At 36.0% G+C, this 17,653-nt stretch overlaps 1 protein-coding gene across 1 annotated transcript in view; it reads right to left on the bottom strand.

The window, feature by feature from the left end:
• Nucleotides 1–3,196: 3,196 nt before the first annotated feature.
• LOC145987660 (aminopeptidase N-like) overlaps nt 3,197–17,653 on the bottom strand; it is a 39,282-nt gene continuing 24,825 nt past the window's right edge. The window contains exons 10-14 of the mRNA XM_083122177.1: nt 16,215–16,414; nt 15,192–15,359; nt 13,038–13,181; nt 11,684–11,759; nt 3,197–3,441 (exon numbers count right to left, since the gene is read on the bottom strand). Of these exons, the coding sequence (XP_082978303.1) occupies nt 3,286–3,441; nt 11,684–11,759; nt 13,038–13,181; nt 15,192–15,359; nt 16,215–16,414 (744 nt within the window). The 3' untranslated portion in view covers nt 3,197–3,285. The remainder of the gene's footprint in view (nt 3,442–11,683; nt 11,760–13,037; nt 13,182–15,191; nt 15,360–16,214; nt 16,415–17,653) is intronic.

Consider the following 17,653-nt stretch of genomic DNA (forward strand, 5'->3'; position numbering starts at 1 on the left):
ATTTCAAAAAAACACTTACCTCATTTGTGACAATCTGAGATGATGAAGTTAGTAATACCAGTGACATGAGATTTACCACAATCCAAAGAAAATAAACATATTCTTTGTAAAGCGTCTCATTGGTGTAGAGGTGTTGAAGCGACAAATACAAGTAGAAAGAAAGAGTCACAATGTTCGAGAATATCATGGAAAGATAAACAATGATTTGATATTGAAAAATATCATTCAATGTAACTACTGCATCGCATATGAATGAGTGGAGTTTCCTCAGTGTGTTCAAACTAGAAGCAGAAAGGGTGTGAGTGATACTATCATGAGTTTCTTGAAGTTCATCTCTCATATCAGGTATAATATTCAATATTAAGAAATTGTTAATGACTGAAAACCCTTCATAAAGAAAGACACATACTATAGAAAACTGACATAATATGCTATAGCATGAAACGATTTCCCAAGTTGTACATATATGCTGAATATTGTGAAAAACATCACTTTCCTTACGTAAGTGATAGTATGATGCCAGAGTAGATAGAAAAACAGTAGCAAGAAATGATGGAATGATGAAGAAAAGGAGGTTTGATGAAGCAGGCAAATATGTGGATGGTTTCAAGTTATGAACTTTCATGAGCAATGCAGAAAAGTCTCTTGATTTCCACAGATGTAGTCCTATGGCAATGGTGAGTACAGCACAATTTGTCACAGATTCAAAAAATAGTACATAAGTTTTAGTAATATCCATTTTAATGCCTCTTGTCTGCAGGTAACTGATAACTATGTACGGAAGAGTACCACTTACTTGTAAGACAATTAAAATGGATGCATAAACAAGATACCATTTTGATGAAGAGTATGTACTGTTCTTGTGGATGCCAAGAGGGAAGAAATATGTACCGAAACATTTGGAAACATATATCACAAATAAGAATATCCTTTCAGAGGAAACTAAATTTTGAGATCTAACCATTTTCATGTTAAGTTGGTGGCTGTTGAATAATTAACGAATAAGCGCAGAGCTGTAGAAATGTGTAGGAGACATGCAATTCTTGAAAACTCTTTAAAAATTAATGAAAAGGGGTACAGAAGGCACATATGTTTGTTTGCTCACCTCTCCAGATAATTGTTTTGAATTCTTAATTCAATTTCCTGTATTTGATTGGTTCTAAAAAAAGTTGAGATGACAGACGTTATGACATATTTTACATCCATTAGATAAATTATGTTCGACTGATTGATTTGCTTTATTTAACTTCGCTTTTTGTGCCACTTTTTGCTAATTTGCGAAGATGGGGATGACTGATGATATGACGAAATGGATGAATCGACACTCACAAACATCCATTCCCAGGCCAGGATTCGAACCCGGGATCCATGACATCATAGCACGATGTGCTAACCACTCCACCACAGGGGCCGGCATAATTATGATTGTCTTTGAATGCCCATGTTATGCAAATTACCTTTCAAATAAAGCATTATTGTCAATGACGTATGTAACTTCAAAAGAAATTCATGTTCAAGTCAATATATGCTTGTTCATCCAATTTATCACCATCTTTCACAATTTTTTTTCATCATGGATAACGTTAATTAGAAAATTTTGCTTAAATTTGAGACTATAAATAAGTTTAACATTTCTATAAATAACAGCCTGGAAACAACATAAGAATTTTCTGAAATTATTTGTTTCAATTTTATCCTTTGCAATCTTTATCATCTTTGATAACCAGATGAGACAAATTATAAGTTTTTCAGGTTCCACTCTAACATGTTGGGTTTACCTGTGGGTCTGGTCTGACTAGCTTATCTCAGCATAAAGTGAACAAAATCAAGCGAAGAGATAGGGTTCTGCAGGTTGTAAGGAGTATTATATAGTTTACATTGCAATGTATCACATAATTACATGACCACTAGAAAAAGAATTCGCCACAGGTGAATTCATTTCAAAATAATCCCACTTTATGTTGCACTAAAATTCCCTAAGAATATTAACTTTTCTCTACTGCACAAAAAAATTACTTACAACTAGATCAATAAAACCATATTTAATAAATCTGATGGTAGATAATGAACACCAATAATGAAGCGTAAATGCAAGTTGATTGTAACTTTTAAACACAGCAAGAAATTATTTTCCTGGGACAGAAGGCAAGCAAAGTATTTCCCCACAAAACACTGCTTTGCTTGATTTTTTCTTGTATGTATGCATTGCTTACATTGTAGAATTATTTTTCTTGTAGTCTATGGTTATTACAAGCATAAAAACACAGCTTTGTTTTGACGTTTCAGGAGAACATCCACTCCCTTCATCAGACATTTATTTTTAGTTTGATTAAAGATACAGTTATAACACTGCTTGATTTTTCTTCTATGTACACATTACTTGCATTGTAGAATTATTTATCTTGTAGTCTGTGGTTGTTAGAAGCAATGGTTATAACTGTATGTTTAATCAAACTGTAAATAAATGCCTGATGAAGGGAGCATGTATTCTCCTGAAACGTTACAACAAAAACTGTGGTTTATGCTTGTAACAACCATAGACTACAAGAGAATTAATAAACACGGCTTGAGTTTGAAGTTAACCTGCAACGATATGCATCAGATTTACTTGTAATTTTGCATCCTGGGGATCGAATCCAGGACAAGGAGACAGCTAGTGTTGAAATATATGTATGAAAAGCAAAAAAATAAAAGAGAAACTTACTTAAGTTGATACTGACTGGGTGCAGATTTTCTTTACATGAACTTGTAACAAAAACTTCAAGCTTCTCTTACCGACTATGTAAACTGGAGGCAATAAATGCAGTAGTTTCAGAGACGTGATGTTTTCTTTGTCAGTAGTTCTTTTCTGGACACCCTGTATATATTGGTCATAATATTTTATCCATTAAATTCCTCTACAAACTATGATTCTAAAAAATATACGCAGTGCAGAACATGAAAATGTCCAGTTGGAGATGTAGAGGTATCCACCTAGAGTAAGTTGCAAAAATTAAATGTGTTGACACTTAACTTGTACGGTCAAGCCAAATTAGTTCTAACTCTGCATCAGTCTATTTTTATTAATTGAGTGCATCCAAATTTAGGAAATTATCATTACAACACAGAGCATTAACAATATTTCTACTCTATCTGTAGTCAAGAAAGGGGAAACTTTGTGATTAAAAGATTGAGATACAAAAGCAGTGGATTAAAAACAAAACTTCAGGCTTTATTATTAGCATTATATAACATTTCATGGGGTTGAACTCTCTACATAACCTTGCTCCGTAACGATGTGAAGATTCATTCATGCCCAAGATTCTTCTGCAACCAGTTAATTATGATGTCATAATTTCTCTTCATCCAATTGACATGGGACTCGACGCTCTCCAATGCTTGTTCAACTCTGCGTGTATTATGTTGTAGAATGTGCTTGTATTTTGCTACAAAGTTCTTCAGCTGAAAAATTGCAAGAACAATTTTTGAAAATGGCAATATAGAGCATACATTTATCTTAAGAAAACATGAAAAAATTCTGATGTGTTTAAATTTACTTTTTTTTTTTTTTTGGTAATTTCACATTGTTCAATATTGGTAACATAAAATGAACCTTGCAAACAGCTGGTAGAAACTCAGGGTGTCTACAATTCCATAAAAACAAGATTCCCTGACTTTTCCAGACCAAGAACAAAAATTTTCCAGACTAAAATTATTAGGGCAATTCATATATGGAAGGCCTCAATATTTTAGCTAACATCACACTTAGAATCCCACTTAACCAAGTTTATAGAAGATTCACACATGGTTAACAAAGAATTCTTTCTTAAAAAAAATTATAGCATAAATAATACATAATTATAGTAAAATTTAGTAACAAAATCTGTATTACTTTTAACACTACCAAACACACACTCCAAAATATTGCAACAACTAGGAATTTCTATATAGCCACTTGCTAAAGTAGACTTGTAAATGAAAATAGTTCAAAACATGATCTTTTCCAAGAGTATTTAATGACATTTTCTACCACAAGTACCAGTAATACTCAGCATATCAAATTGTAGCACAGTTTGTCCACAATAATTTTAACATTTCTTGCTTGTCCTTTTTTTCTGTTCACTCACTTTTGGTGCACTACTACAAAAATGTTGCTTTTTCTAGAAACAAAATAAATTTCCCCATTTCCATGACTTTTCAAGAAAAATTAAATTCTCTACTTTTCCAGGATTTCCCGACTGGTAGACATTCTGGAACTTCCAGCGTCGTATGTTTACAGAAACTTTACAGAAAGTATAAGTATGGGCGGCTTTGACTTAGGCAATGGTATTCAAAGAAGCTACACAGTGTAAGTGAGTCTAATTCACTTGATCTAACCATGTGGGACTATCAGAATGCGATAAAAAATAACCATATCCAATATTCAAAATTTATCCATTTATCCGTGAAATTGGCAACACTGTAGCACCGGCATTTGTTCAGGACCGATGCAACGTCATTGAGGAGGCTTTGCCATTTAGTAATGATGCAGCATTGTAATGGTTCGGAGCGTGCTTTTTGCTGTGAAAGCTTTTTATAAGAATGGTGATAGTGTGACTTCAGTGCAAAGGGTATTTTGACAGCATTACCAGCTAGGATGTCATGCTCGTGTCCCATCGGCTCGTGCGATTACAACACCGGTGCATAATTTCGAAGAAACCAGTTCAGCGTTGAAGAAGAAGCCCCCAGGTAGAGTTCGAACAGTACGTATACCAGAGAATATTGAAGCAGTTCGAGTTGCCATTCAGAGGAGCCCTCGCTCCTCCGTTCGACAACATGCATCAGCCCTACTGTGTAGTCGAAGAAGCGTCCAAAGAATACTGCATGAAATGAAGTTCCACCCCTATAAGTTACAGATTGTGCAGCAATTACATCCTGAAGACCCTGTGTTGCATAAGAAGTTTTGCGAATTGGTGTTGACTAAGGTTAACGAGGATGCCAATTTCCTTAACAATTTGTGGATGTCTGACGAAGCTCATTTCCACCTTAGCGGCTATGTTAACAAACACAATTTCTTTTACTAGTTACCGGAAAATCCTTGTCAACTTCAAGAGCGTCTTTACATAGCCCTAAGGTTACAGTATCATGCGCAGTGTCAAGACATGGTGTTTTCGGCCCATATTTTTTTTGAAAGTGAAGAAGGCATTGCAACAACAGTGACATCAGATCGATATGTTGCTATGCTTGAAACATTCTTTGCACCGAAGTTGCACGATGCACATCTTGACACCGACAACATGTGATTTTAGCAGGACAGAGCCACGTCACATACTGCTTGACAGTTGATGGAGGCGATTCGCAAATTGTTTGGAAGGCGGATCATTTCACGTAAGGGTGACATTTCATGGCCTTCGAGATCCCCTGATCTCAGTGTTTGCGATTTCTTTCTGTGGGGACATCTCAAAAGTAAAGTGTACAGCGCACGTCCTGCAACCATTGCTGTACTAAAACAGAAGATTGCAGCAGAAATCACTGATATTCCTCGAGACATGATACAGCGGGCATTCCAGAGTTTCCACAGCAGACTTTCAGAATGTGTGCGCCGAGATGGAACACTTCTTTCTGGTGCAATCTTTAAGAAGTAAAGTGACATGTAAAATGACATGTAAATGTCATAGTTAATTGCATACTATCTATGTACATGTATATCCATCATTAAATGTATTTTTTCCTGTGATTATTTGTGCATTTTACGTCAATTGAAATTTTGTCGTTTCTCTGCGCCACCCTGTACTAGAAATATACTAGTCAAGTAAGAAATTTCAAGCGTAAAAATAGATTTGCAGACTTCTTTGAACTTTAAAACCTGCTTTCTCACAAGTACAAAAATGTGTCTTGGCACTATCTAATTCCAGCCTCTTCAATTAAAAGTATACTATTTGACATTTTAGTTGAACTTTATTTTCACCATGATGAACAATCGGAAAATAGGCCTTTCAGATTTTTGTAGTAGGTTTTCACTATTGTTCAACTACATCTTATCCCTTCCCCACAAAAAATATTTAGGATTCTCATTGAACATTCTTTATAGTTTCAGTTTGCCATGTCGAAATGGTAGTTGCAGCAAGTAGCAAAATGATCTTGCCAACAATATTTGCAACGTTGTCTTTCTCCGTGGCTGATGTGGTTGGAGCACCTGCAGTCACCACTTCGTCACATAAGCAACATCTTTATGTCATGCCCAGAGGGTATTGATTAAAATGTGGAGAACATGTGGTAATAGCTGTGCTGCACTGACTCTTGATATATAGTGAAATTTCATGGCCTAAGTTCCGAATACAATGAACTGAAAATAAGTTTAGGTAAAATGATAACTTGAAGTAAATTTAAGTAAAGGTTTAATTTATTTTAGCAATTTAGTACATGTATTTGCAGAAAGCAAAACTACATGTTATTCATCTTAAGCAGAGAGCCTCCCTGATGGCATAGTGTTCACAGTGTCATCTTGTAATCAAGGGGTTCCAAGTTCGATTGCCAGTTGAGATACATTGCACATTGATTCAGATACCATTTTGAACTGTAGGCCCAATCTTGATTAGCCTATTTGACATGAAGTTGACTTAAAACTAACTGTTGTCTCAAGTGAGATCTGGGAGTTAAGTAAGGTTACATGCCAATCTCTCAAGCCTAAGACAACACATTATAGGTAGGGGCATGCATATTTCGTTTTTGACGAAAAAACGAAATTTGAAAAAACACATTGTAGTGTTAATTTTTCATGTTTTTGAAAGGTGTGAGATGCATTTTGTGACCATGTTTTGTCACCAAATAATGCGAAATGAACTGCAAAAAGCGAAATTAACTCTTAAACACGAAATTTAGGGTTTATTCACCGATGCAACACCTTCTGAGGTCTGAATTATCCTGAGAGTTATGCAATTCCCGGAAAATTGATTAAATCTGCTGTTAATATTGGAGAAGTAGAAATGGACTCCTTTACACAGAAATAAACTTAATACTCTGATAACTACATAAATGTGCTATTAGAAGTGAAATATTAATTCTGTGGAATAAGTGTAGTTTTTAAATCAAATTTAGGATTATATTCACAATTTTAAAACCTAAATGTCTATTTATATACCACTTTTCATCCAATTTTTCACCGCTATAACACCGATATTTTATTTTATTTACCGCTTTTGAACCCGAAATTGACTCAGTTTTTGTACCGAAATTTTGCTTTTTTATTTACCAAAAATATGTGCCTCTAATTATAGGCCTACTTCTCAGACTTCGTTAAAACACTAAATACCGAAGCTAAGCATCAAGCCCTCAGCACATTCTATTTTGTATACATTTACCAAGCAAGAAACTTAGGTGCCTCTTTTTATAAATCTTCCTTTCATTTATCATTTAGCATTCCTCTTACCCATAAATGCTGATTTCATTTTCTTTAGTTTCACTTGTCAGCTAATTGAGCCCATTGAAGGCTATCTTTGAGTGATCAACTCACAATAACTTCACTGTTCTCTGTAAGAGTTCAATTCCCTTGGCCTTCAAAGATCCATTTTAACCCACAATAAAGTGAGGACAGTAACCATTTGGATGTGTATCTTCAAAGAAAGTTTTCAGCCTTTCCAAGACTGATTAGTCATGTTTTCTCTGAGAGGGCTTTGTTCTTCTCTACCTGCAACTACCCCAATTGCTAAACATAACATTGAACATGAATAGTGGAATGCAAGGCAAAATCCGGTATTTGTTTTAAATACAGTAAACCCTCGTTAATCCAGATTAATGGGGGGATAAGTTTATGGGTTTAACGAAAGTCCGGATGAACTGAAATAACCTAAAAGAACAGTAAAAAGTGCATTAAAACTCTGTTTATAGCAACAAAACAAGTTTTTAATGGTGTATTTAAAGGGCATAGGCCTAAATACATTATATAGTACAGTCAGGCGCGTGCCCAGGATTTTCGTAAGGGGGGGGGGTTATGAATCCAATACATTTTCCAGTTCACAGGTCAAATTTCTTGTAATAAATTAGATAATTAATATACTTGGATTTTACCCCAATGAACGCAATCAATGTATTTGCTATGGATGCTTCACGTTTTTATTGCATCATATAAAAGCACCTGCTTGAATATTTCCAAATTATTAATATTTTATATTTAATTGCTCAAATATAATTTTTAAACAAAAAATATGTACACTCAACATTGTAACAACATTAAAGAGATTAAGACTACTTGATGTCTTAAAGACAGTAATAAATAAGGTACCACAGTTCAACAATTTAAATTCTGAAATTTAGGCACCCAGATTTCTGTGCGAGTTCTGACAATATGTCGTCACAAGTAACTTTTATATCCCGGTGAATGTTCAGAGCAGCTAACCCATTTAATCTTTCTTCGCAAATGGTATTTCGAAGATAGGTCTTCAACCGCCTCAAACTTGAGAATGATTTATCATTTGATGTTGTTGTTACTGGGATTGTACATAATATGCGCAAACGTGTGTTTACCCAGGGAAATATTACTTCACTGCATATATCAATTGCTTCAAGAGCATTTACTGGACGTCATTGCATTGCTGCAAGATGACGATACCACAGTTTCATTTCAGTGTGAGCGTCGTCGCCTTGTAATCAAGGTGTTCCGGGTTCAATACCCGGTGGAGGCTAATAGTGGTTCGGATCTCACTTTAAACTTTAGGCCCAGTCCCGATTGGCCTTACTGTGGATTTAAAACATCAATTCAATCAACATTGTACTTGTTGTGGAGATGATTTTGCTAAATATTGTGTACATTTTTGGCATTGTATTATTATATTATTGGTGAAAACATTTGTTTGACAGTCGACAAACAAATACGAACCCCTTCAGTAATTAACATTTTCTACTACAGTGTCATTAATGTGTCATATTCATTTTCATATTAGGTCTATGGAGAGGAATTTTGTATAATGTTAACGTTATGGAACTGCGAAACCAACTGTTGAAGGGGCCACTCCCCCCTTCCCCTCCGAAGCCCAGTACCGCACCACAGGATCTGTCACTGAGCCCGACAAAATCTTGCCACACAGTGCTCGAAATAGAAATTCGTAGCCGAAAAGGGAGGGGATATTTGATCGATTTTGGAGATACGAGGGGGTACATCCTTGTATGGATCAACATGGAGACAATACAGTAGGTGGAGGATGCTCAATATGAAAATTATTCTAATTGGGGGTATGATTTGTGAAACTTTCTTAACTGGAGGCAGCATCACCTACTTCGACCACTGATGTCAGAAAAGATGCTTTCAGAAAATGAATTTATTACTGCACACGTATATTACTTATTGTATTTGTTGCGTTTGTACAAGAGAAATATTCAGAAGATTTGTAAGGAATATTTACAGGATGCCTATCTAGTCTATCCCGTGTCGTAATACAAATTTTATCCCTTTCCTACAAAATAATAAAACTGTCCATGGCAACCGTGATTTTATAATGTGGTTGCATACATATACACTGTATAGTAGCACCAAGCTTTCTGGGACCTCGGAAAATACGTGCCACTGCTCCGACGCCAGGGTTTCAAATGCCTTGGTGGATCTATAAGATAGGTAATATCGTTTTTCGATGGTTCGTGAACAAAACAAAAAGTAAATGATTGTAAAGTCCATTTTATATTCAGATACGTTAATCGGGACTGGACTTAAAGTTTAAATCGGGATACGTACCACTGTGCAATGCACCTTCACAAGGGATCAAACCCAGGACCTCTTTGATTACACCACCATCGGTGAGGCCCCTGAAATCATTGAGGAAACTTGTTCATCTTCATGTTCTCTCGCCCTGTGAAAGTTTATTGGTGATATAGGGTGACATCCTACACACGTCTTCCAGACATACACACGCGGGCAACCCCCGTCCCCTGCACACACACGATTGTATGCTTACAGCCCATGCTGTGGCCTCCCAGAAAAACAATTCTAAATCCGCCTATGGATATATCTGCTATCAAATAATGAACGTCACTTACCTCGACAGTTCCTTGACATAATTTTGCAACAAGGTTTGCAATATCTTCTGTTATGCCTTCTTGTTGAATATCAAGAGTCTGAAAGTTTGCACGTTTCACTCTCGCAATTCGGATGGAATTCCTCTGAACTTAAATCAACCATTTCTGACGATCTATTTGTGGAAGGTGAAGCTTCAACTTCCATTTTTTGTTTCTTTTGGAAATAATCTAATACGTATTTCTCCTCTTTTCTCTATCCATCTTTAGTTCCATGTCAAAAATCTATTACACACGCAGAAACGTAACACACAACACGACCACTTCGACTTGCTACCTTGCAGACTGCAACTCGCTACAACCCCAGTGAACACCAGGAATTGGGCCAAAGATACCGGGCGGTCGAATGTCTGAACCATGCATCCAGCTTGGTCCAGCTCAAATTACGTCACCAGTGTTGACAGCAACCAGTAGTGTCAGTGTCAGTAGTGTTGCAAACTGCTAAATTACGTATTTACGCACAAATTCAAGTGAGATCTTTCACACATGTTACAAGAAAATTCAATAAACTGAAGGCTGGAAATTGGTTGAGAAAAAAATATCTAATTTGTAAAGAGCACAAGAGTAAAACGTATAATATTTTGGCATATTAATTGCTTTTATTTTGTTTATGAACTGACTGGGCCAGTTGGGCTATATAACGCATCCTTCACCCCTCCCTTCCTCCCGGCATGCTATTGTACAAAACATCGCTTGCCTCCTTCGTAAAACCATGCTTCGCTACTGCCTGCAACAATTATTATTATTATTATTATTATTATTATTATTATTATTATTATTATTATAATTATTGATATTTTGAAATAAATATGCATCCAGGTGCGAAATAAGATTTCGACTTACTTTGCCTACTAATTGTAGTGATTCAAATCTCACAGAACTTTGCTCTGCTGGCATAAATGGTATAAGAAGGGAAAAGAAAGAAAAGGGAAGTTAGCAGCACTGTCGTAACAGGAAAGGGAGGGTCATTCTCCTAAGAGGGTCATCGTGGGTGAAAGAAAGGGGAGGAGGGATTCCTTCAGTTCGCATTCCAAGGGTTACGGCTCTTTTCTTGACCATACTGAGAAGGAAATTCTCCTTCCTTTTCAGTGACTAAGGAATGAATGAATGCTTGTGCATTGCTGTAACTCAACTCCAATATTATCAAAAGTAATTGAAGAAGCAAATACATTTCTCATTGCCAAATGTAAACATTTTACAATATTGGCGATTTATGAAATAAAATGTATTTCTGTTTTGAATTTTTTTAAATGACGAAACCAATGGGGGGGGGTTTAACCCCCACCAAACCCCCCCCCCCCTGGGCACGCCACTGAGTACAGTACAAAGTCTGCGGGAAACAGAAATTCTTCAGTGGTTGACTGCCTTTTCTTTGGGAAGTACTCTAGTTGACTTCTAGCCACATTTAAAACCTTCCATTGTCCTTTCTTTATTGTGCTTTTTTTTGTCTGTCCAGATTAAGAGATGTCTGGCTTATCGGGGTCTGGATTAACGAGGTTTTACTGTACTCATTATGTTTTAGAACATAATTCCACTTGACATTTTCCAAAGTATTTCCATAAAAGTAACTTTTACAATGTTGAAGAAAAGCATATTTGTAGAAGGATTCTAGATATACCTTACTATTCAATTTGTGAATATACATTCACACCAATATACTTACTTCATCCAGTTCCGTGTCTGTGCTCATGTAAGCTGATACTGAAGATATCAATCCAGAGAATATGTGAGGGCCGTGGCTGTAAAGTGGATATTAAAATTCAACAATAGATTAGTTCATCTTGTTCAATGCAATGTAATTACAACATAATGTTTTAGGTATTATAAAGTGTTAGGAAGTGTCTGGAAATCAGCTATTAAATCGTAAATGGCCATAGAGAAAATAATAAGGTGCAAACTTGAAAGAGCCATTTATTATTACATTTACATTTCCCCCTATTTCTTAACATGCTCCCACTGATAATGATGAATTTAATCCATCACTGTCCCAAATACCCAGACACCAGATACATTTAAGTCTTTGGTCTGTTGTATCAACAAAATTCGCACATCACACTCGCATTCAACAGGTTATCTATTCCCTACATGATCACACTACTTCTGAAATGAAATGATCCTGCATTCTGTTGCAGGAAAACACAATTAGGATACCACATTGTGTTTTAGTACTCAGCATTTACTGGGTGGCCACAATTAACAGTTGCCTTACTCAGAGCCCTCTGAAGCCCGTTCGAATCGATGGATTGCACTGAAACTTGGTATAGAAGCTGGGGAAGCGAATGCTGAGGAGTAAAAAAAATAGTTCAAATTTTCACAGCTAGATCGAAATGTGACATGTTTTGCATGTTAAAAGTACACCTTTAGTATATTTCTTCTAAAATGAATTAAACTTGTATGTTAGAATATAGAACATACAAATTTATGTCCCGGGTGTTTCAGAAATAATTGAGGAGTTACAAAAATTTCTTGCAAAAAAAAGTATTGAACTTACTTTTAAAGCCAGAACGAAGCAGGAATGCAAACAGGTTTTTTTTTTACACCTATTCAAATATTCAATATGTATACTATGGGTGACACGTCACACATCGATACGATAGTCTAGTTCTTACCACACTCCCATCAACGTGGGCCTGTTGATAGTGTATTGCGCTGAGATGATATGCTCTCTTAGGTCTGCGATGTCACGTGGTATCATGTTATGAATACCCTGTCGTTGATGAAACTCCAGAAAAAGATGTCACAAAGTGTAAGGTGCTGTGATCTTGGGGACCAAAACACTGCAAGTGTTGCCTAGGGCCAGAAATATGAACTCTCAGCTTAACAAAACATACATGCACAAACTGTTAGCATTCCTCGTTCATTCTGGAATGGTTTCATTAACGTAAGTTCAATAGTTTATTTGTAATAAAATTTTATAACCTCTCAATTATTTCTGAAACACCTGGTATATGATTAATGTAAGGTCTATAAAATGTATTTGATAGTTTCTAGCTATATGTGCAACTATAATTACTTACTGTTCATAGATATCATTGACTCTAGTCATTAGAAACTCTTTGGCAAGAAAATATCCTGCACTGTTTCTACAAACAGAAGAAAAAACTGCTCCACTGTCCTGACGTCTTATGACTGATTGTTTGGAGAAGGCCCATTCCAAGTACCTGAAATAAATAATGTACATTAACTCTCTAGAGACAGCTTGATAGTTGGAATGAGGAAATCAGAAGAGCAGGAATGACATTTAGTGCAGAAATGAATGAGGTTCTAATAACAAGAAGAATCAGAGCAAGAAATATACCAAGAATAAAGGTGGATACGGAAGAGTTGAGGGTAGTGGAGAGTTTCAAATATCTAGGAAGCATAAGTGAGGGAAGTGGAAGAATAGATGTGGAGGTAAACAGAAGTGAACAAATGGGTGGTGAACTCTATCAAAGTATTTGAAGATTAATATGGAACAGGGATGCACCTATGAAATACAAGAAGGTAATATATAACACATACTATGTGCCAATAATTACGTATGGAGCAGAGACTTGGACAATGACAGAGACACACAAAATAAAGATGCAGGCAGTGGAGATGAAATTTTAAGGAGTATATTGGGGAAGACTAGAAGTGATAGAATAAGGAATGATGAGATACGACAGACAGTGGGGGTGGTGAAGTTCCACGACAGAATAGATCAGGCATAGATTAGATGTTGGACACATGAAGAGGATGGGTGCAGAAAGACTGCAAGTAAGATCTTACAATGCACAAAGAGTGGGAGTAAGGCCAAAGGGGATACCAAGATGTCAGTGGAAAGAGCAGATGGTGGAAAGTGTTAGGAGAAGAGAACAAGATTGGAACACTGTGGAAAGAGAGGAATGGTGGAAGGCTTGACTTCTATGCTGACCCAGCTGGAGGCAGGAAACGGCAAAGGATAATGATGATGAACTCTCTAGTAAAACAGAACAGAACAAAGTAATGAAGTGACATGCTGGTCAGGTTTATTCTAACAGATCCTTGCAAGATGCACACCTTAATTCAAAATCTGAGGAAGGAATATGACATGATGGTTACATTACAATGACTAATTATGGTGCCTATGCCTTAGTAAGAATTGAAATGTAAGGGCCCTTTAGTTCGTAGTACATTACTATTATAAAATGGAATTACCAGGTCAGCTAGAAGTCGATAGAATACTAAGAATAATTTGTTAGAGATTGCTTCTTTCAACTTATGACCTGGTTCTTTTAACTCGTAATACAAGCTGCACAACTCATGTTGGTAAATTTATATGTTACTATTTCAGAGACTACATATAAAAATTTTCCCACTGTTATAGAATATATACAGTTCATAGTTTTGGAAACCTGACATGTGATAAGAATAATGAAAAATCGAGCATATGTGCAATTTGTGTGTAGAATTTATAATATGAGAATGCTCAGTGGAGGAACAGTAAGACTAGTAAAGCACATAGACTCTTTCCTTAATTGATATATTAATTCATTTTATTTTACTTCACTTTTCTGTTACTTTTGGTAATTGCAAAGATGAGGATGAGTGGTGATAAGATAGAAATGGATAAAGGACACATGGACAGAACACAACACAGATATTGCACGTCAAGTAGGTGGGGTGTGGAGAATCAAATCTCATTCTAGTTGTTTCCAAGGTAACATCATTGTGTTTACTACAAAGCACTGAAGCATGAATCCTTAACTTGGCAGAGTTAATAATCATCTAGATGATGACAACCATTTACTGAAAATCTTCTACTCAGATTGTAACTGTATGTTCCAACAACAATTAGTTATGTTCTTTTGAAAGTGAAATAAAAGTCTTTAAAAAAAACATGAAACCGAGTTTCTTAGAGTGATCCCTAAAAAAATCGTATCATGCCACAAATGTTATGATCACCTCCCTACATGTTAGTGCCAATCTTGATTATATTAAACAATTTTCAAACGTATTTCATATTATACAAGAAATCCTTTAAAAGTAATCTTGGAAATTTTTACATCCCTCCTTCTCTTAATGGCCTATGCTGTATACAGTAATTTTACGAAAAACTGGATATTTTCTTTTAACTTGGAAGTCAGAATTTTAACGATGGCAGTAGCAGAATTCTTTCAGAGACAGAATTGTTTCTTTCAAGGCCTCATTCTGAGCAGGATCAGACTCACCTTTGTAGGAGCCAAATCTCCTTTGTGCATCCTAAGCTCCAGAGGATGGTGCTTCTCTCGGATGCTACATTCTCCCTCTGGTAGCTCTGCCAAAGGAATTCCCATTCTCTCTCTCCTCCATGTTTAATGGCTGTGCAATAGACAAGCGATTTGTAATTTGGCGGAATTCTGTAAGTAAAATACAATTATGACCTTACATTTCATGCAAACTCAAGAGAAATATTTAACTTGTCCCCTCAGTTGCGAAACATATTGAGTTCCGGACTTACATTATTGCCTTCAAAACTTCTGCATTTGAGTCCCAGGCAGTGCTCAGTGTTCTTTCTCATATTCCACACAAACATAATTTATCTTCATTTTCAGTGTTAATGTGAAAATGCAGAAAGTGACATCAAATATCAAGAACTAAGGAGGAAGAGTTAACTTATAATTTGCAATCCTCCAATTATACTTTACATAGTGTATGGTGCAGCAATATGGTGCTTCTTTGCAGTGAAAGTGCTACATTGCAATTAATTTGAGCATTTCATTTAGTGAATTATACTACTCAGGGTCTTACTGTCAGTCTAATCAGCGAATGAAGTAACTTGGCAATGGTATGTGAAGTTGCTTCTGGTATACCTTGTTCATATGCCACAACTCCAGTTTTACTATTACAACCTTGTATTACTTGTAATGTTGGTAACTTGTAATTTGTATTGCTGAATTAAATCTTACGTCCATTATGTATGTCCTATACTATGTGCCAAGAGTAGGAGGTGGGTAGGTGTAGCAAAGCAGTGCATGCTGCTGCAAATGGCTGGTAGCTGCAATTGCATTGCCCCCTCACACGTTCGTGGATTTAGCTCTCTCGAGTCACTACGTGCACAGAATACTTGTTTTCATTCACTTGCTTCACCCACTCCTGGACAGAGTATAGACAACTGCATGTCATTAAAATTTAAGAAATGCCTTTAAATGATAGCGTGTTAGAAATTACATAAAGTTAACAATAGTTATATCAAGTTAAAACAATAAACTTACGGGTTTTCCATGTCAATATCTACTTCTTCCATCCATTCATAAAATAACCGCCTCATTTTCTTGACACAATCTCCCACTTCAAGGTAACATGCCCAGGATAGAACTTCTGATCGTTGATAGTATTTAATAAGGCTCTCGTCTGTTTCATCTTGATACCGAAACTCTTCGTATAATGGAGTTATCAATTTTCTCATGAATTTCTGTAACATATTATTTTTCTTTGTCAGCATTAAGAATAGCGTGAACTTGAAATACTTCAAATATACATAAATATACATAAAGCACATGAAATGTTGATTAAGCTGTAATACTGTAAAAAGATGAAATATGGGAGAACAGGGCAAGGATAGTTTATTAATGCACTGAACTATGATTAAGGTCACCCAAATTTGGTTAACCTGCATTGATGGTTTTATTTCTTAAATTGTGCTAAAAGGAAGGAATAATGAACAGATTAAAATATAACATGTGTCAACAATTGGTGCATAATTTGTGCTAACTTGTGCATGTACATAATTTATCAAAAGTTTTTAAAATTAAACTTGCATTCTAAATTCAAGCTAGCCAGACCACATGCTCCAACTAGACCACAACTAGAGTCAATGTTTTGTAGAAATATTTGTGGTAACTTCTATATGTTATTCAGCAATTTTTATCTATTCAATCACATAAGGAATGATAGGTGTTACAATTTCTCAAGTTTTTCTTCACTATCTAAAGAACATGACACTTGAGGGGCTTAAAACCAAATGTAAAATTGGGAATTCAACATGTGCTGGTGTGTAATATGCTGTGTGTGAATATGTGCAATCTTGTACAAGGAACTAAAACATAATGTAATTACATCTCACAATGATCTATTTTGGAATTGAGTCTCACAATATTCAAAGGCAATGATTAATATGGTGCTATGTCCAGGAAGGTGAACTCTCTCATTCACTGGCAAATGAGAAGCTATAATACCAGGTAACCACAAAAATCTTTGACGTTTTGGACAAGGATAAAAAAAAAAAGGACACAGATGTCCTGAAGGACAACTTCATTCAGGAAAATACACACCGTCTATGGCAATCACCTTTTCCCATCATGATACAAGGTCATAAATACTCTTACAATTCAAGTCTCTGTCCTGTGTGTTGAAAAATGTCTGTACCATGTTCCACAGTTGGGTTTCATCAGCAAAGGCCTCATTTCGAAGATGATTGTCCAGTGATCTGAACAAGTGGTAATCCATAGGGGAAAAATCAGGGGAATAAGGCAGATGAACCAGAGTCTCGTAGCCAAGGCAAATAGCAGTGTCTTTCGTTATTCTTGCCACATGTGGGTGAGCATTGTCCTGGAGCACTAACACACCTTTCCAGTTCACCAATGCTGGCTTCTTATTTTGAAGAGCTCAATGAACTCTGTCAAGTTGCTGGGAATAGAGGTTCCCTATGATG

The sequence above is a fragment of the Lepisma saccharinum genome, chromosome 1 (genome assembly GCF_977018435.1).
Source record: "Lepisma saccharinum chromosome 1, izLepSacc3.1, whole genome shotgun sequence".
Taxonomy (NCBI): Eukaryota; Metazoa; Arthropoda; class Insecta; order Zygentoma; family Lepismatidae; genus Lepisma; species Lepisma saccharinum.